This window comes from Urtica dioica, chromosome 9 (assembly GCF_054948205.1).
Source record: "Urtica dioica subsp. dioica isolate 48M chromosome 9, U.dioica_male_clone48M_v1_H2, whole genome shotgun sequence".
Taxonomy (NCBI): Eukaryota; Viridiplantae; Streptophyta; class Magnoliopsida; order Rosales; family Urticaceae; genus Urtica; species Urtica dioica.
Genome location: NC_142764.1, coordinates 17,278,462 through 17,298,067, shown reverse-complemented (window position 1 = coordinate 17,298,067; position 19,606 = coordinate 17,278,462). Strand labels below are relative to the sequence as shown.

General features: G+C 36.6%; 3 protein-coding genes across 3 annotated transcripts; 2 read left to right on the top strand and 1 right to left on the bottom strand.

Annotated features, from left to right (window-relative positions):
* The first annotated feature begins 5,531 nt into the window (after positions 1–5,531).
* On the top strand, positions 5,532–7,245 carry LOC149385388 (acyl-CoA--sterol O-acyltransferase 1-like). The gene has a single exon (XM_089627484.1). The coding sequence runs from the start codon at positions 5,793–5,795 to the stop codon at positions 6,930–6,932; it is 1,140 nt and encodes a 379-aa protein (XP_089483610.1). The 5' UTR covers positions 5,532–5,792; the 3' UTR covers positions 6,933–7,245.
* Positions 7,246–13,526: 6,281 nt separating this feature from the next.
* On the top strand, positions 13,527–15,034 carry LOC149385387 (putative long-chain-alcohol O-fatty-acyltransferase 5). Its single transcript, XM_089626915.1, has 2 exons — positions 13,527–13,862; positions 14,120–15,034. Exons 1-2 carry the CDS (start codon positions 13,539–13,541, stop codon positions 14,870–14,872), a joined length of 1,077 nt encoding a protein of 358 aa, XP_089483041.1. The 5' UTR covers positions 13,527–13,538; the 3' UTR covers positions 14,873–15,034.
* Positions 15,035–17,952: 2,918 nt separating this feature from the next.
* Positions 17,953–18,765, bottom strand: LOC149385386 (putative long-chain-alcohol O-fatty-acyltransferase 9). The gene has a single exon (XM_089626320.1). The coding sequence runs from the start codon at positions 18,763–18,765 to the stop codon at positions 17,953–17,955; it is 813 nt and encodes a 270-aa protein (XP_089482446.1).
* Between the last annotated feature and the right edge of the window lie 841 nt (positions 18,766–19,606).

Sequence of the window (19,606 nt, the reverse complement as noted above, 5' to 3'; positions counted from 1 at the left end):
AAAAATAATCAACAAAACTCAATAGAATGCTTGAAAGCTTAAAATATGTTCAACAAAGCATTAAGTGGAGTAAATAAGTAAATAACAATAAATAAAAGAGATAGAGTTAAAGATGAACAAATGGAGATGATGAGGATGATGGAGGTTGTCACTTCTCCCTCTTCTTCTTCACTTCCAAGCTCAAGAACAAAAATGAGTGTCAACCCTAGCTTTCTCTCTCTCACTTTCTCTCTCAAGGTTTCAAAACAAAAACTAAAGTGTTCTATGCTAAAGCCTCCTCTTTCTTTTTTTTGAATAAGTGTATATGAGGGTTTAGAAGAGGTTTTCGGAGCAAATATGGACCCTTGGATGAGATCCAAAGGCCAAAAATAATTTAAAAGACGAGCTCCAAGAATTCTGAAAAAGCACCTGGCGCGGCGCGCCACATAACAGGCGCGCCGCGCCTCTCTTGCGCGTTGGCCGCTCGAGCTCTCGGGTGAAAATTTGGTCACCAGGGGCGCGGCGCTCCAATAAATAGGCGCGGCGCGCCAGCCTTGAGAAGCTGACTTCTTGTTGACCGCCGTTGACTTTTGTTGACTTGACTTCAAATGACCATAACTTGCTCGATTTAGCTCCGATTCAGCCCGTTTTCGCACCACCACCTTCTCATACTCTCTCAAACCTGAAAATGCAATGAAAACTACAAAATAATATCAAAAACATTAAGAACAAGCTTCGATTCTTATCTAAGAGTCATAGATAAGTGTGAATGAATCTCACTTATCAGTAGTTTCCTCTTCTATAGAATATCACATATTCATGAGCAAATATTTCCCTTTTTCTATCTTTAATTTGGGCGGCCAAACAAGGCTTCTAGAAGCTTTGTATTTGTTTTCTCTTTTGCTTCCCTTAAGCCTTGGCCGAAATCCCTCATTCCTCTTAAAGGTAATTTGTTTCCTCTTTTTCTTTTGGCAAGTATCTTCATACATTAATGCACAAAATAATCTCTCTTTCAACTAGGGCTACACGAAATTTTATCTCCCATTCCCTTGGGTTAGACGGCCAAAAGGCTTCTAGAAAGGCTTTCTAGATTTTTCTTCAGTTGTTCATGACAACATAAGAAAATCCCATTAAGAATTTTTAAGTAAAATTCTATGAAATGAAATTAATTCTCAAGGCTCAATGAACACATCATGGCCGAATGATTTAAGTCATCATATGACAATGTCAAAAAATTTATTGACATTCATTTCATGCCATGTCCAAAAAGACAAAATTACCCTTTCGACAATTTTCGTAAAACTTGTATCGTTCTTGTTTTGACTTAGCTTCTAGTTTAACTATTCATACTCGATATGATTTGTGACAGTGACCTCATGGATCCAAATAAACAAAGCTTGAGCTAAATACTTGGACTCAAAAGTTTACAAACATTTTCTAAGTTTAGCTTAATGTCAACTGACTCCACTAAGGAGTTGACATTGAAAATCTCTCGGTTCAAATGAATTTATTTTCTACTCAAGAATTCAACTTAATTGTAATGAGTGGATCCACCGAATATTATCTATGTTTACCCTTCATGAATATCATCAGCTAGTCGGGATTTACAAAATTACCATTTTACCCTTCTAGCTGTTATTTCCTAAACTCCTTTGTCGCTTGTGAATAAGTTAGAAAAAATGTATTGACGAGGAGCTAACAAGTCACATTGTTTCATCCAAAAGAGTCAAGACTCAATTTGGACACTGCCCAGTTCATTTATTCACATTCCAAGGAACAAAGCATGAGGTGATATACATTGCATTTCAGCAATCTTGTACATGAATTCCATATCTATGAGAACTTCATAAAGTTACTCATGACATCTTCACAACTTAGTACTTCACCAATAGGTCCTGTTCAAAATCATATAGTGAGTCCAAACTCTGACTTTCTCAAATGAGAATACGTAAGCTGTGAAATGGCATGTCTCATTTCAGGATTGAGGTAAGCACGATGCAATTCATACGTAGTGACTTCGAGACGTAAGAGGTTAAATGGTTTGTTCTTATCTTGTCTCTAGAAGTGCACTGGTCAATTCAGTACCTTCGAAAGATACCTAGAAGAACTATAGAGTCTCCAACTCTCAATGTCCCAAAACCAGACATCATAGATTCTCCTAGCAATCGTACTGAGGTCAATAGTCCTTTGACCCTTAGATTGCGAATATATCGTTTTAAGCAAACTACGAAGAGTTTGTTAATGCAAATCTACATTTGTCTCTTCGTAAGTTGTTAAGTTTGTTTATGGACTAAAGACTAATGTTTTATCATAAAGCTTCAAACAGACAAGGAAGAATGAATGAATGTTTCAACTTTTTATTAAATGAATAAGCAATTACAAGCAAGAGTCTTCGTGAGACTTTATTACATCAAATGTACAAAATAAAGACTACAACTCTTCTTGTGGGTGTCATTGACAACAATTTAATGTTGGAGAAATAATTAAAGAATCGTGAAATCTAATTTTGGATATTATTGAGCCTTATTTCAATTATTTTATGGAAGCGTTGCAGCTTCTGTTGTTTTGTGCAATAGTTATTGCCCATTCACTTTTGGGCTTAGCTATTCCGAATTGAAGTAGTATTACATCGTGGATTGATAAGATAATAGGCTGGTACTCCTAATCCAACTTCAAGAATCGTTTTGACCTACCGCTCTCTATAAATAGGACAAAACCATACCGTATTCACTCACGCCTTTTTAGAGATTTACTTGAGTGATTAAAAAAAAGCTTATAATGAATTGTGCTCAAACTCTTAAGGTGTATTTTACCTATTTTTGTTGCCTATATTCGAGTGATTATATTAGAAGCACGAGGTTAGGTTTTTTCATTGAAATTTTTGGGAAACACATTTAGAAGTCTCTCCCGAGATTTGCTATGGGAATCGAGGGGATCTTGTATTTAGGAGGAGTCTAAATAGCTATTGAAGAGGATATACTTAAGTCGAGTAGTTAGCGAGAGAGTTGTTAAGTGTAAATCCTTATTGTATTACGTAATCATAATAACTTTCTTTCCACTGGGCAAAGGCTCTCCAAGCATAGACACGACTTGTCGAACTGGGTTATCAACTCTGATGTTTATTTATTATTTCCGCCATTTATATTTTGATTTTTTTCTGCTATCTAAATTTCAACAGTACTTTTGGATTCAGTTTTTGAAAAAAAACTGTTTTTTGAAAACTGACAAGGTGTTTGGTAAACTGTTTATAAAACAGTTGTTGCTGGTAATAAAAAATGATTTAGCGTTTGGTAAAATAAATATATTATAGTAAAAAGACTAAAATAGATATGTTCTTAATAATTAAATAATAATTATTAATATGTTTATTTATATACATATATATGAATAATATTTTGTACGAGTGTATTACAGTAATTTATATACCAAACTTAAATTTTTTTTTTCTAAAAGCTAAGAATCCTAACTTTTCCATCTTATGTACAAAATCTAAAATCGCTTTTGAAGTTGTATGTAAAAACAGTTTTTCCAAATACTAGATAAGCAGTTTAGTTTTTTTTTTTCTAAAAACAAAAACAGAGTTTTGTGCAGAATCAGTTAGAAGCCACTTCTTTATATTTGTTTGTCCCGCTTCCTTTCCTTTCACATCTTCAAAATTGGTAGACCCGCTTTAAACGGAAGACTTTTTAAATTATAAAGTAATATGATACACATCAGAGTAAAGCTGTCAATTGGGCCGGGCCACCCGGCCTGGCCCTTATTTTAATTGGTTTTGGGTCGGCCCAGCCCAGATTAAAGAAGGGTCGGGCCGGTCCGGTTTTTAAATTGGTCCTGGTTTGGGCCTTCGTTTTAAGCCCAAAATCCGAGCCCGGCCCGAAGCTCTTGAAAAGCACATAACCGGCACGGCCCAGGCACAGAACCGGCACGGCTTAAGCACGGACCAGGCACGGCCCAGGCACAAGCCCGTTTAAGGCCCAATTTTTTTTAATCTCTAAATATATGTATTATACATATAATATTATCTATAACACTTGTACTTGCTTAACATTAAGTACTTTTTTAAATATTCTAGCTCCTAGTGTTTAATTCTCTAACTCGTTCATTTTCTATGTAATATTCTCTATATAAACTCAAGAGATTTATTTGATACTATTGTACATCTTAATTTCTCAAGAACTACGAGTAGGATCCGGCTTATTACTTCCATGGATTTTTTGAAGTATTTTGCAAATGCACATAAGTATTATCAGGTGTATACTATCCAACTGCTCATCTTGCGTTACATGAATTATTTAATATTTCAAACGTTTTTGTTACTTATAGACCATACGATCTATTAAGCTAATTATTTTACCTATGAACAAAAATTTACAAATTATTGAGAAGGAGTACCGTTTTTATATGTCATTGCAACTTCATTAGTTCCTAGATGTCAATTATTAGTTAGCACTGATGGTTAAATAAAAGATATTGCCAAAAATTTGATTCATAATTCGAGACATCATTCGTCGTCGTCATCTTCTCAAACATCATTTTCTAAGCTTGTTAAATATTTGGAAACTGAATTTTACACAGAGAATCTAGACGAATTTGATATTCTAGAATGGTGGAATAACAAACAAGGGCATTATCCAACACTGTCTTTAATTGCCCAAGACATTCTTGTCACTCTGGTATCAAGTGTTGCGTCAGAGCAAGCATTTAGTGCAAGTAACCGTGTACTCGACGACAGAAGATCAACAATGAGTCCGGATATTCTAGAAGACCTAATGTGTTTTAAAGGATTGAGAGGATGTAAGAAGGCGATAACAAAACAGAGATGAAGATTCGATTGCGACGTACTTTACAATATTAGAGGATGAAGTTTCTGCTTCTTTAAGCAGTCACATATAATCAATCACAATCTCAAAATAGGCCTTTAAGTTGTCAAAACAATTAAAAAAAAAACAAAGAACCCAAAACAGGACCGTTAAAAAAGCCCAAAACAACTCAAACATGCCAAAAATAAAGTGGAATTTGCTGTTGAAGTCACAACAACAGCACATTATTTCATTTGTATCACAAATGAGTCTAAATTGCATTCGCGTCATTTTTTGCATATTTGTCACATATACAATGTCTTAATTACCCTTCTATTTTATATCCAACAAGAATTCATATCCACACTCAAACCCTAATCTCTCATCAAATTCCCTCCCAAACTCTAATATCTCTAGCTTAAGCTCCGACTACCGCGCCGATCGCCGCTCCGACGAGGCCACCGCCGCCGTAACCCTCGCCAGAGCTCTCGCCGAAATCACAGATTCAACTTTCTAGTCTACTTTTGTTTTGTAAATATTTAACTGTGGTTCTACTTTTTTTTTCTAGTCTACTTTTGTTTTATAAATATTTAACTGTGGTTCTACTTTCTTCTTCTAGTCTACTTTTGTTTTGTAAATATTTAACTATGGTTCTACTTTAAGGGTATTTTGGTCTAATAATAAATAAAAGTGGCGTACTTGCAACACATTTTTTGGTGGTGACATAGATGCAATTTTGTCCATAAGAAGTGACTTTGGTGCAAATCTCCCAAAAATAAACCCCAAACAAGACCCAAGACCATGCTCGAACCAAGCCCAGGACCAAGCCTAGACCAGGCCCAGACTCGGCCCAGGACCAAGCCCGGCCCGTGACCCAGAGAGCCTTGTGCCTGGGCCCGGGCTGGTCCTGATGGTTCTCTACTTTAGGTTGGGCCGACCCGGACCCCTTTATTATTGGGCCGGGTTGGGCCAAGGCCCAATCGACAGCTTTACATCAGAGACCATGTGAAAGAGATGTTTGTATGTTTTATACATAAATGTCACAGCACAGCGAAGACGAAATCAAGCAAGAAAAGAAAAGAAAAAATGGAAAGCGAGAACCAAATAATGATCTGCATCAAAGTATGGGTGACGGCGTACGCGTGTCTAATCTACTGCTACGCCGTCGGGAAGCTCGTCGGAAAAGGTGTCCGTAGACTTTTGTGTGTAATCCCAGTGGTGTCCCTATTCCTAGCTCTCCCTCTGAGCCTGACCTCCGTCCACCTCTGCGGCATCACCGCCTTCTTCCTCGCCTGGCTCGCCACCTTCAAGCTCCTCCTCTTCTCCTTCGGCCGCGGTCCCCTCTCCTCGCCGGACCTCTCTCTCCTCCACTTCCTCGCCGTCGCTTGCCTTCCCATCAAGATCGGCAGCAACAAAAATGAGAAGAGGCGAAGCCACCACCGCCACTACTACGCGCTGAAAGCCCTAGCCCTAGGGGCGATGATCCGAGCCTACGACTACAGCGAGGCCATGGGCGTGACCGTGGTGCTCATCCTATACAGTATCCACATCTACCTCTTCCTGGACCTCGCCCTCGCCGCCGCCGCCTTCTCGGCGCGAGCCGTGCTCGGCGCCGAGCTCGAGCCGCAGTTTGACCAGCCCTTCATGTCCACGTCGCTTCAGGATTTTTGGGGTCGGAGGTGGAACCTGACCGTGACGCGGATTCTACGACCCACCGTGTACGACCCGGTTCTCGCCGCGGCGGATCGGGTCGTCGGAAAAAAGTTGGCGGGGCTTTTGGCCGTGATGGGGACTTTTGCGGTGTCGGGGTTGATGCACGAGCTCATATTCTTCTACATGGGACGGCTCAGGCCCACGTGGGAGGTCACGCGCTTCTTCTTCCTTCATGGGTTCTGCCTCGCGGTGGAGATCGAGGTCAAGCGCGTCGTTGCCGGGAGGTTTGCGTTTCCGAGGGTTGTTTCCGGGGCGTTGACCGTCGTGTTCGTGTTCACCACCGGGTTCTGGTTCTTCTTCCCGCCATTCCTCCGGTTTCAGGCTGACGTCAGGGCGTTTGAGGAGTACGCCGCCATGGGAGCTTTCTTTAAGGGTCTTGGCGATGCTGCCTTTAATTTTACGGGATCTCGGTTGCCGCGCGTTGAATCACAGCTTTTCTGATATTCAGTTCCGAACTGTGTGTTGTATGTGTGAGAGAGAGAGAGAGAGAGAGAGAGCGTCGTTTGACGTTTGAATGGGCCTAAATGGGCTTGGGCTGCGTGGAGGCCCTGGCTAATCATAGACTTCACTTGACAGCTCTTCTTTTGTCGTTTTGCTACTTTTGTTCATGTGGATTCATAATAACTAGTGATTTTTGAGAATGTTGTAGGATTTTAGGCTAAAATTCCATGGATTTTTGATCAACTTGTACCGTGAACTTGTGCTGTCACATGGTGAAGCAATAATAATACCGTGTACATGAAGTTTTCATTCCCCTTCTTTGTACGTAATCTGGATTCAAATCTTTGTTTGTTTTGGAACTCAAACTATTGATACATGATAAAAATACGTGTCCTTATGCAGGTGGGTGGGAAAGTGGATTTTCTGTCTTCTTCTCTAATGGCAAAAATAGTTTTAAATATCGTGATTCTAGTTTATTCGCTGTCCAATCACAATGCATACACGTTTCTGCAACCAAACCAAGTATGTATAGAAACTTTTCTCACCTACTTAACCTTATTTTTGTCTGCTTGGATTCCGAAAAAGACTATATTTTTGGTATCTGTATGACCAATCAAAGGGCAAGATTTCTCTGGTTAGACACAAAACGTGGGTTCTTTGCGAGGGAGAGAGATTTGACTATTTGAGTTGAACCCGTTAGTATTTATATTATCTTGTAGTAGATTATTTGGTTGAAGCTGAGTTGAACAATTTAATATCAATTTTGTGTGTGTAAAAACTAAATTGTGTTTTATGAAAACTAACGTAAATAGAAAATATAATTAAGATTCGTTTTTATTAAAAAAAAAAAGCAGCTCTTATTTTTTTTAATTTGTAAATAACTAAGCCACTAAAATTATGTGAATTGCTAAATAACTCACCTTTCATTTTTTAACGAAAAATTGTCACTAGGATAATGTGACAACATTTACACATTTTTAATATTTCATTACTGCCCCTTCTATAATATAGTTTAAATGTAAGTCGATTGTGCATTTAATAGTTTGAAAATTAATTATTTAATTGACTAATTACGTGTTAATTGATTATTTATTTCCAAAATTATAGCAATCATTTATTCTTTCAACTTTTAGCAACATTCTCTATTGTTTTGATATCTTTGTTTTTCACAATCGTTTTTTGCTGTGTAATAGCATGGCGGAATCATCTTTCTCTCTTTGTCGAATATGGTCAATGATTATAAGTGTTGATGTGGAACTTCGTCTTATTTGGGTCAAGTCACACACGTGGGCCTAAAGAGCTTAAGTCCACCTCGAAATCACTAGTCCTTGGACCTCGAAGGTTTGTGAAATAGCACTTAGTCATTTTAAATCGATGACACCTGATTGAATGCCATCTCGAAAAGCTTACGAAGACACGACGAGGTGACAAACACCTGACTGAAGCCAATGACGTAGTTCGACAAGGCTCGACAAGTTCAACGCTCGAAGACGTATTACCAATCATGCTCGTACGAAGTGGAACCACGTGGAGGAGGTTACAAATTGAAAAAGAGACGTTACCTTCATCTCACACGTGAATGCCCGTTCAAAACCATGTGTAACGTGATCCAGCGACCAAGGGAGATCATGGGGACGTGGCAGCGAAGACAGGGGATGACGTGAAACGTGATAATGGCTATAAATAGAGCCTCAATCTCCGAAAATCGCACACACATTCATCTCTGAAGCACACTTGGTTACATTTATTCACGTCTCCATAGTCACTTCTCTTTGCATTATCAAGTTATTATCAATAAGGCTTCATGAATTATTTTCACTTGTTTCAATTCATTACATTCAAATCCATTGACGAGATCGAGACCCGTTCTTTTTTCTCCACCAACAAATCTAAATAAGATAGAAATTATAATTTTGACCCCTTGACAGATGAAGCGAATCCCGCTTCATCTATAAGTTTCAGATTCAAATAAATATGTTTATGTGTTCGTTCGTCATTTTTTTGCGCTTTTATGATCCTAATGCATATTCATGTTTTTAACAACCATTTGCAGCTTTTAATTCTTATTAAAAAAAATCAGCGTACGTTTATCATTTCTTCTATTTCTCTGCATAAGTTTTTTTTTATTTTTTTATTTTTTTATTATTATTATGGAGAAAGCATTACTATGCATATTAACGACTATTTACATGTACTAACTGTTAATTATGACATCTATTTTATCTTTGCTCCTTCTATTTTATTCGTTTTTATGTTTGTAATGCATATTAATCACAATTAACAACTATTAAATGTTAGGTTTTGTTTTTATTGTAGTCAAGCGTTGAACTCTGTTTTTTCTTTCTTTCTTATTTTTTTTTATTGGTTGTTTTTGAATATTACGTAATGTTTTTGTTTGTGTGTTTTTAAGATTTACTTCTTGATGTGCGCTATGTTTGGTTTTTTTTTTTTTTTTTGGTTTAAGTTAACTTTGGTTATTTATAAATTTTAAGGTTTTGACGTTTGCTGTATAGCAACATAACCCTTTTTTTTTTTACTTAACATAATTACAGATTACGTTAGTAACCAATTGTAGTCTTTAATCTGAATCACATATTTCATAAATTTAGAGATAAGTCCAATTCTCTCTTTATACGAAAGTTAATAATCAAGGTCTTAATAAATTAAATAAATGCTCTCCATTGAGTCTAAAAATTACACAAATCTTGATCTTTGCTACCATTTTGTTACACTTGGTATCGACATGAAGGACTCGACACGATTCTTTTGACACTTACTCATACATAGTATATTTTAAATTAACCGCGGTGAATAAAAAAACAAAAAATTAGGTAACTAGTTAGTTTAATTAGACGTTTAGAATTGTTATATAGCCAACATTCGATAAATATTAGATAAATAGTTACAAACATGACGCGACATTTTTATTTTTCATTTCATTAAAATAAAATGGTAATTTATTTACGTCACTTTAAACGTGTAAATACATGAATGTGACTATTTACCAAATATTTACTAAACATTGGCTAAATAGCAATTTCAAAGTGTAAATATAATGGACCCATAAAAAATAACTACGTATTAATTTATTATTTAACTAAGCCTTTATTTAGTTTTCTAAAATTATTTCTATTTTGAATAATCCGTATTTCGTAATTTGCAAATCACTTCTTTTTAAGAGAATCATAGTCCATAAGAAATTGTATATATTATATCAATGTAACTAACATTCATGTATATCAATATAGAGTGCTAAATCATACGTTACTATCGGGCTCACCTACCTCGTAGTAACACCGCCCTCCTACTCATCTCCTCATCGTGAGGTTGCACATATCGAAAGATGACAAGAATCCATGGCTGCGCTTCGCAAAGCAACGAAATGCTTCATGATCTACGTCATTTGCCCCAACGGCCGCAACAACGTTCTTGGCAGAGCCGGATCAAAAAAATCGGGAGTCTTGGGTGAGAGACAAAAAATGCGGCCTATTTCAATTTTATTTAAATTACTTTATATCTTTCTTTGGACTTTTAATCACTTTTTTTTTGTTATTTGGATATTATAAAATAAAGGGTCAAGCGGCTATATAGCCAAATAGAACTTAAGCTTTTGCAAAATAGCCATAGTTTGTCAACTATAAACAAACTAGCCAAAGTAAGATTAATCTAGGTTGGATTAAATTTAATCCCAACGAACTATAAAGACATAATGTAAGGTTTATGAGGGCTGGATTAAAATTAATCGAGGCAGGATTAAATTTAATGACAATCTGGAAATCGAGGATCTGAAGCAGAACCGAAACATCTCCTTTTTCGGCGACGCGATTCTTGCGTCCTCGACGCTCGCGATGGTCCCGATCGCTCCGTCGATCTTACCTCCCGTCGGACTCTCCGTCACGGCGGCGAAGGCGAGGAGATCGACGGAGATTCGGGACTCTCCGTCACGCTACAGCGACGAGGAGGGCTTCCTCGCTGGAAAGGTTCGTCGGACTTTGCCTCCGACGGCGGTGCCGGCGTTCTTCTTCGGAGTGATGAGTCCGAAGTTGCAGAGAAGAGCTCTTGGAAAAATCTGGCGGTGGTGCCGGCGTTCTTCTTCGTACTGTGGATTATTTTTTTTCTTCCTATTAGAGGTGGCTATTTTGCCTAACCTAATGAAACTATGACTATTTTACAAAAGCCATAGTTTGAATTGGCTAGTTCATGCCATTTTTTCTAAAATAAATATAATCAGGAATGTATAAATAGGAGGATAAAATATAGCTTTAAATGTTGTAAAAAAACGTTTGGTTTCTTAGTATTTTTTAACGTTAAAAAGCTATTATCAGCCTTAAAATTGTAACTGCAGCCTAATAGGCTGCTTTATTGCTGACTTTTTGTGGCTGATGGAAATTTTGGGCCTTTTGCAATTAATGGGCTTTATCTTATTGTTGTAGCTGAGATCACGTTGTCTTATAAATAGTGATTTTTTTTTTGGTTTATACACGTGTAATCATTCTTTTAAAATCTCACTTTCACATGTCCTTTAACAACAAGAATGCTAACAGTGATCCTAAAACATAACGTTCGGTATTTGTTGTTGAAAAAATAATTGATATTTACGTGTATCAAATCGAAAGCAGTAGGTATTTATAACATTATTAACCTTTATTTTAAACAACGCATTGAGGCAAAGTCAAAGAGATGAAAACTTGTTTAATGAATGTCGAGTTTAAAAGGAGAAAGCTAGCATTGCCAACGTCTAACTAAGATGTATTATCAGTTAGTTAAGTTTTTGTTTTCATATGTTGATATCCTAATTTGATTTTTGGGTTCATTAGGAAAATAACCAACTTAAACGTTTGATATTGCTAAATAGTCAACGTTTGATAAATCTTAAGTAAATAGCTATGTTCATGTATTTACAGACGTAAATCTTTAGATAAAACTTCCATATATTATGACACGTCACAATGTCAAACGTTTAGGTTGACTATTTTTCTAATTGTTTTGTTGATTTTTAGATCTTCGATGAATATCTAAATGTACGTGAGAGTCTAAATTCTGATACACGACACTATTAGGAAGGATAATATGGTGCATCCTAATTTTTTTACAAAATCGAGTGACTTTTAGAGAGTCTAAAAGCTTATTCAAAGTAATTTTATATAAATTCTACAAAGTGAGTTTTTTTTTTTTTTTTTTTTTTTTTTTTTTTTTTTTTTTACTTTTGTGAGATTTTATTTTGGAATCAAACCCGCGATTAATGTGGATATTTCTGTTTCTAGAGTATTCGCAGCTCAAATTAAAGCTATGTGTATAGATTGCTTCATACAATTTTAGTTTTTTTTCGACTATATCGAAGATTAAGTGTTTGGTACTTAACTCAAAAAGTTTTTGTTTTCTATTTTCTAATTTTTGTAGTTGTACTGAAAAATTATTTTGGAGTTGTTTTCAAAAAACTGTTTGGTACAGTTTTCATTTTTGTTTTTGAGAAAGTGAAAAAACTGAAAAAAGTGTTTGGTACAGTTTTCATTTTTGTTTTTGAAGAAATGAAAAGAGAAGATGAGGAGAAGGAGGAGAGAAGAGAAATTTTTTTTTTCCAAAAACACATTTTATTTGTTTTCAGTTTTTTTTACTTTTTTACAAAACAACTTCAAAATTTTTTGAAAAACAAACACATTTTCACTTTTTGTTTTCAAAATTTTCAACTCAAAAACTGTTTTTGAGATAAGAACCAAACATGACCTAATAAGAATCTGCAAACTTTTCATAATCAATTGAATAGATCCCATTCGAATATTTGTCATTTCCAACACATTTCCGTGGCACTCAAAATTCATCTGATCATCAGGAAAAAGTGGGAGTACTGTACATAATCTAGAACGTTGAAATATCTAGAACAAACCAAAGAAAATATAGATCTATTATATTATAAAACAATATCAACTTAGTGACTCATTTAGAGACTTTTAACTTACTACCACTGTCTCCTCAAAAACAATATTAGATCTGATGTGACTGGTCGTACGTGAACGCAACGTGACACATTTGAAGTTACTGTGTGTGTGGACCGATCAAATTTTGCTTTTGTGATTCTTAGTTGTCCCACTATAATTTTGTTTGCTTTGTTTTTTATTATATCCACGCATGTTTTCATAATTTCACGTATTAATGTTCTGTATTTGTGACACCTTTTTAATAGATATATCTTATACATCGATCGCACGGTATTACTTAAGACACTGAAATGAAAACACGGTAAAAATGAACGATTAATTTTAACTGGTCCAAATGTCCACTTAGATCAGCTAGTATAATAAGCCACTCTTCGCGTGTGTATATATAAATAACTTTGACCAATGATTAATGAGGCCAAGAAAAGAGCATGTTTACATAATTACATGACATATATAGTCGTTACGTACTCTAGCTCTACAACTGACGTATAACTAAATTCATTTTTCTACTTTCTATAATGTGATCCACCCGTACGTGTACGTATATAGCCGCCAATTGATGAAACGAGCACTAACGGAAGAAGGTTCCCATATCACAACAATAAAATAAGACACACCCCGGTGGTGCTACGCTACAAAGCTTGAGAGTGATATAAATCCTACACAGAAAATGGAGGGAGAGATGAGGAACTTTGCAATGGTGTGGACCGTAGTGGCTGCGTCGCTCTACTACTGCCACGTCATCGGAAAGATCACGAAGCCCGGCCCCACGAGGCTCCTCCTTGTCTTCCCGGTGGTGGTTCTGTTCCTCGTTCTTCCGCTCAGCCTCCGAACCATCTTCCTCGGTGGCCCAACTTCCTTCTTCGTCTCATGGCTCGCCACATTCAAGCTCCTCCTCTTCTCATTCGCACTCGGTCCCCTCTCATCCGCCGACCTCTCTCTCCCGCGCTTCCTCGCCTTAGCCTGCTTCCCCATCCAAATCAACCATCCCGAGGTTGCTGATCCACCCCTAACCTTTTTTGTGTAATAGAATTAATAATCCTCCTCTTAACCAATATTTAAGAACATTAATTATGGAAAAAATCTAAAAAAATTATGTGCACTTAATATTTGGTCCCTCTTATCCTAATTTTTTGTCCTTGTTTTTCAGATGAAGAAAAAGAGGGAAGTGTTTTTATTTTTGTTTTTACGTATTGTATTTTAAAAGAATTCTAAAACTTTATCTTGAAATTCATATTTTGTCCTGAACAGCCGGAGAAGAAGACGAAGAAGAAAGGGAAATCGGTAGCGAATTACACGGCCAAGGCGGCGATCTTTGCGACGGTGGTCCCGGCTTATCTGAACAAGTCGGCGATCCACCCGAGGGCGTTCCTCCTCCTCTACGCAGTCTACACCTACGCCGGCCTCGAGCTCATCCTCGCGGCCTTCGCCGCGGCCTCTCACGCCATCCTCGGCGTAGATCTCGAGCCTCAGTTCGACGAGCCCTACATGGCCTCGTCGCTGCAAGACTTCTGGGGCCGGCGGTGGAACCTCGCGGCCAGCAGGGTCCTCCGCCCCGCCGTCTACGTCCCCGTGCGGGGCCTCGCCGCTGGGCTCCTCGGCCGGAGGTGGGCCCCGATCCCGGCCGTGGTGGCGGCGTTCTTGGTCTCCGGCGCCATGCACGAGCTCGTGATGTACAACATCGGGCGGGCGAGGCCGGACGGCGCCGTGACCGCGTTCTTCGCGCTGCACGGGGTTTGCGTGGCGGCCGAGGTGGCGGCGAAGAAGGTGGCGGCGGAGAGGGGACTGAGGGGGATTCCGGCGAAGGTTTGGGGGCCGGCGGCGGTGGGGTTTGTGGCGGCGACGGCGGTGTGGCTGTTTCTGCCGGCGCTCGTGATGAGGTGCCGGGCTGACGTCATGGCTCATAGAGAGATCGTGGCGTTTGTTGAGTTTGTGAAAGGTCTCGCCTCTTGCCTAACTTTGGACCGGCCCATTGCCTTCTCTCTATCGACTTTGCAAAAGTAATGGTATTCATGATGATATGTATAGCTTAATTATTGCGATCTATGAGCTAATTAGGCCTTGGGCTGCCGGATGTTCGATCCCTTTGCCAAATATAAATAAGGGTAATATAGCAATATAGTCAATTTAAAATATGGTTATAAAGATATAGTCAACGTTTGATAACTTTTATAATCTAGTCATTTTATAGAAATAAACGATTATAAAATATTGAAAATATCCATAAGTAAATTATAGAAACAAAATAAACAGAAATTAACTGAAGTTCACAAAAAAAAAACTTGATATCGCAATTAATTGAACTACTAAAAAAGAAAGAAAATATTATGGAACAATTAAGTTAACGTGTATTGAAACTGCATTATTTCGATGCGATCAAAACGTTGGTTACATGTTTATGTTCAACCAATTTTAATAAGGGCAGTGTAGTAAAATAGTCAAAATGAAACTATAAAATTTGTTTTTAACCTACGTTTCACAACTTTTAGTGAAATAGCCAACAGATTTATGTGACAATAATCAAGGTCTGATTTGCCCTTATTTATTAACAAATTCATCATTTTCTCTCTCCTACTTTTTTCATACACTTTTTTTTACATAAAAACTTCAAGAAACCATATCTATCTCATATGCACTCGAAATTGAGTGATTCCAAATCCCACGGATTCGTGACGCCGTGATCTTCAAAAATAGATCTACTATGTTTGATGAAAAATCACGTTACTACCTTAAATATGGAAATAACTGAAATTTTTTGAAATTATAAAAAAATATAAATGGAAGCGTAAATATGAAGCATTAAACATAATTTTTTATCAAACACAATAAGTCTATTTTTGAAGATCTCGACGTCACGAATTTGTAGGATCTGAAATCACTCAATTTCAAGTTTGTATGAGAAAGATACGAATTTTTGAAGTTTTGATGCAAAAAAAATTATTTGAAAAAAAAAGGAGAGAGAAAGTGACGAATTTGTTAATAAATAAGGGCAAATCAGACCTTAATTATTGTCACATAAGTCATTTGACTATATCCCTAAAAATTGTCAAACGTAGGCTAGATCTAAAATCACATGTTTAAAGTGGCCTAATTAGTTACGTACAAATCTCTTTTAATAAAGATTAATGTAGTACTTTGTTAAATGACTAATAAGCCACATCATCTGGCTACATTTGAAACTTAAATGAAACGTTGGTTAGATTGTAATACCAATGTTTCAACTAGCTTAGTCCGTGTAATTTTTCTATAAATAATTATTGCACGACAAAATAAATAATTATTGTTAGCGGAACAGAGTGAAAAAGATTTAGTTACATAAAATTTAGTTAGTGTGATATGATTATCAGTTTCAGATTAATTACATTAATTATTATTTTTTGATAAATAATTAATATCATTAATCCGAACGAATATTGACAACAATAATATCAATTGCTTAACACTTATAAAAAAATAAACCAAAACTCAAATATTGACACATTTAATACTAAATCGGTCACGAATTAGTTTATTCTGTGACACATTTGTCACGATGTGACACATTTGGTACTAAATGTGCCAATATTTAGTTTTTTTTTTTTTGTTGATTTTTAATAAGTGATAATCAATTGATTTTATTGTTGTCAATTTTTCTAATTTGAAACTCTTAATTATTGTACTTTAATTAGTTTGCCATTTAATATAGTGCACAGCTAATTATATTTTCGCCAATCCCTAAAAAAAGTGTTTTGACTAATTAGTATATCGAAATTAATAGATTTTTAAGATATTTAAAATTTGTCTAAAATTAGAAAATAGCTCAACTGTGGAAGTATTATATTTTAATATTTTTTTAACTCGATGATTAATTTTTTTTTTTTAAAGTGATGAATTGTTTATATAAATAGTCAAAAATGGTAGTTACATTATAAAAAAAATAAAAGTTTGATGATGTAATTTTGATTATTTTTCTAATAATTAGTTTCAAATAGTTATTTTGTAGGGCGCCTTAGCTATTTTGTCGATTTCAAACTTGATTTTAAAGAATTAGTTAACTTTTTGTTTATTTTTATAAACAGTCATTCACCAAAATTAACATATGAAAATACTAACTAGGGAGAACCATGTACAAATACTATCTGATTATTGAGGCCACTTCATCAAACTTGCCTAGATTCTAAACATGTTCAAATCGTTGGCTAGTTAAATTGCAAATCTAACGTTTTGAGTATTCTAATCTGTGTGATTTTTTTTTTATTTTGTAGATCCTTATTTTAAAAAACAGAGAGTATGGCCACTTTAGACCTTATGTTAAAAGTTTGAGTTTAAGTATATAATAAATAAATAAAAAATAGTCAAAATTAAGACAAAATACAGTACTGACACATAGACGTAAATTAAGCTATATCTTTAATATTTCAATAGATGGATTATAATTTTAATTTAAGATAGCCATTTCTATTTGATATAGTTTATTCTTAAAAATTGTATGTTCGTTATCCCTATGTATCTATGATAAATTCCAGGTTAATTCAAATATATTTTGGCAAAAATATGCATAAAATTCCAGGTTAAAATGAGTGTTGTGTTTGAAATAATTTGTTCTAGATTGAAGACAAATTAGTCGTTTAATAGTATTTTGTTAGTCATCTAGATTGTTGAATATACAAGTGTAATAATACTTTTTAATTATATATATATATTTTTTATTTTAATAATAATCTAACTGCGGTTCCTTAACAATTAATTATTAATATTTTAGAAGAGTTAAAATAGATGCTCAAAATGTATATATCTATGCCGGAATCACTTTTTTTTTTTTTTTAATAAAATGTTCCGTTTAATTTAGGAAAAAATATCTGCTATGTAATTTATTATAATTTTATTATTGTGAGCATTTCTTATTATTTAACTATTTTACATTTATTTTATATTAGCCCTTTAAGATTTTTTTTTTTTTTTTTTTTTTTGTTATTAGCCTACTTGGATCCGTCCTTTGATTGTGAGTAGAGAAATTGGAATATGCCAAAAAAAAAAAAAAAAACCATGCTTAACAATTAACGTAACAACATCATTCGATGTCAACTCTTAAACTATCTTCATACTTAGAATACGCATTCATATTGGCTTCGGGCGCTCCTCCACACGGGCAAAACCAAGAGCCAATAGCAAGTCCCCACCACAAACCCAAGCGTCAAAACGACGGAAAAACCCGGGTGTATCGGGCCCCACTTCCTGACCCGACCCACCCGCTTAAACCCGGCTTCCAACACCATGCAAATCCCATGCAACACGAAGAGCAGTCCCACCTCCCACGTGGGCTTCCCTCCGCACGTGATGTAGAAGAACACAATCTCATGCATGGCTCCGGAAACCGCCAGCGTGGCCACCATCGCCAGCGGGCCCGCCAGGCCCGGGCCCGCAAGGCCCGACAAGCCCTCCCGGGCCGGGTCGTAAACGGTCTGGCGCAGAATGTCGGAGGACATCCGGTTCCACCTCCGGCCCCAGAAGTCCTTCAGCGACGTGGCCAAGTACGGACGGTTCATGAGAGGCACGGCCTCGTACCGCGAGCACAGAGAGAGAAGCGGATTCCGAGGGTGATCGTCCGCGTGATTGTGGTGATCGGTTTTTCTGAGCCTGAGTGGCAAAATCGAGATTAACGCGAAGTCGGGGAAGGCGTCGACGGCAGCGAGAGGACCGCGGTCGAAGCAGAAGAGGATGAGCTTGAAGGAAGTGATCCACGTGACGAAGAAGGAAGACATTCCTCGGCCGAAAGCCGACGAGAAAGTCCATGGAAAACGTGAAAAGACATAGAATACGGGAATGAGAGACGCGAGCCTTGGTTTGCCCTTTGGGATTTTTTTGGCCAAGTAATAGCAATAGCTTAGCGAGGCTATGAGCATTAGTATTGGGTCCATCCTAATTTTACGCTTCACAATAATGTTATTTTCGTTGGGCCTTCACTTGATCTGCTAGCTTTGTACAACGGCAATGGAGTTTCTTGGTGTGGATTGGGTGAACTGAATTTCAGCTGCAGCACGTACCTCGTGATGCCATTAAAGAAGACACGTTAATTAGTCATTTGAATTGCATGAATAGTTTTGTAACCTAATAAACAATTTTTAATTCATAACGTTCACTACTATATTACTTTGAGGTTTTGTAACACTGTCTAGTAGAATAATAAAATAAAACAAACTCATTGACAATTTCATAACAAAACGACAAAATAAATAGACAAATCGGACATAGTTTCAAAAGTTAACAAAAATTTCACTTATGTGATGTAAACACGTTTCAAAATATAACAAAGACACGTCACAACTTCAACATCCACAAAAAGAAATACGATAACAACCCCTCAAAATAAGACTACAGTTTAGTATAGTATCACGTCAAAATAGACACAAGACAACAATATCATCGAAGAATCTATGTCAAAATGGTCAAGCAATTCACATATTAACTCACCACTTATACAATGAAGCCAAACAAGTGAGCTTGAGTCTACAAATCAACTTCTCTCACTGTTTTACCGGCGATGCTCCGAAAAACGAATTTCGGTCCGATTTGAAAAATGAAATTCTCTAGATCCGTAGACCTTTTCAAAACAAAGCTAATGCAAAAAGAATCATGTCATTTGAGGCTCGGACGGAGGAGATATATCGAAAAGAAGTTTCAATCCCGAATTCACCTTTCTCCGACTTTGGCCGAGCTTTTTCGGCGGACGGCTGCGACTCCACGGGTAAAATTTATACT

What these genes read in the sequence shown, in the direction of transcription:
- LOC149385388 (XM_089627484.1), top strand. Translation starts at nt 5,793, where the DNA reads ATGTTTGTATGTTTTATACATAAATGTCACAGCACAGCGAAGACGAAA.
- LOC149385387 (XM_089626915.1), top strand. Translation starts at nt 13,539, where the DNA reads ATGGAGGGAGAGATGAGGAACTTTGCAATGGTGTGGACCGTAGTGGCT. An exon ending in TCCAAATCAACCATCCCGAG is followed by an intron (nt 13,863 to 14,119) that starts GTTGCTGATCCA and finishes TGTCCTGAACAG; the next exon opens with CCGGAGAAGAAGACGAAGAA.
- LOC149385386 (XM_089626320.1), bottom strand. Translation starts at nt 18,765, where the DNA reads ATGGACCCAATACTAATGCTCATAGCCTCGCTAAGCTATTGCTATTAC.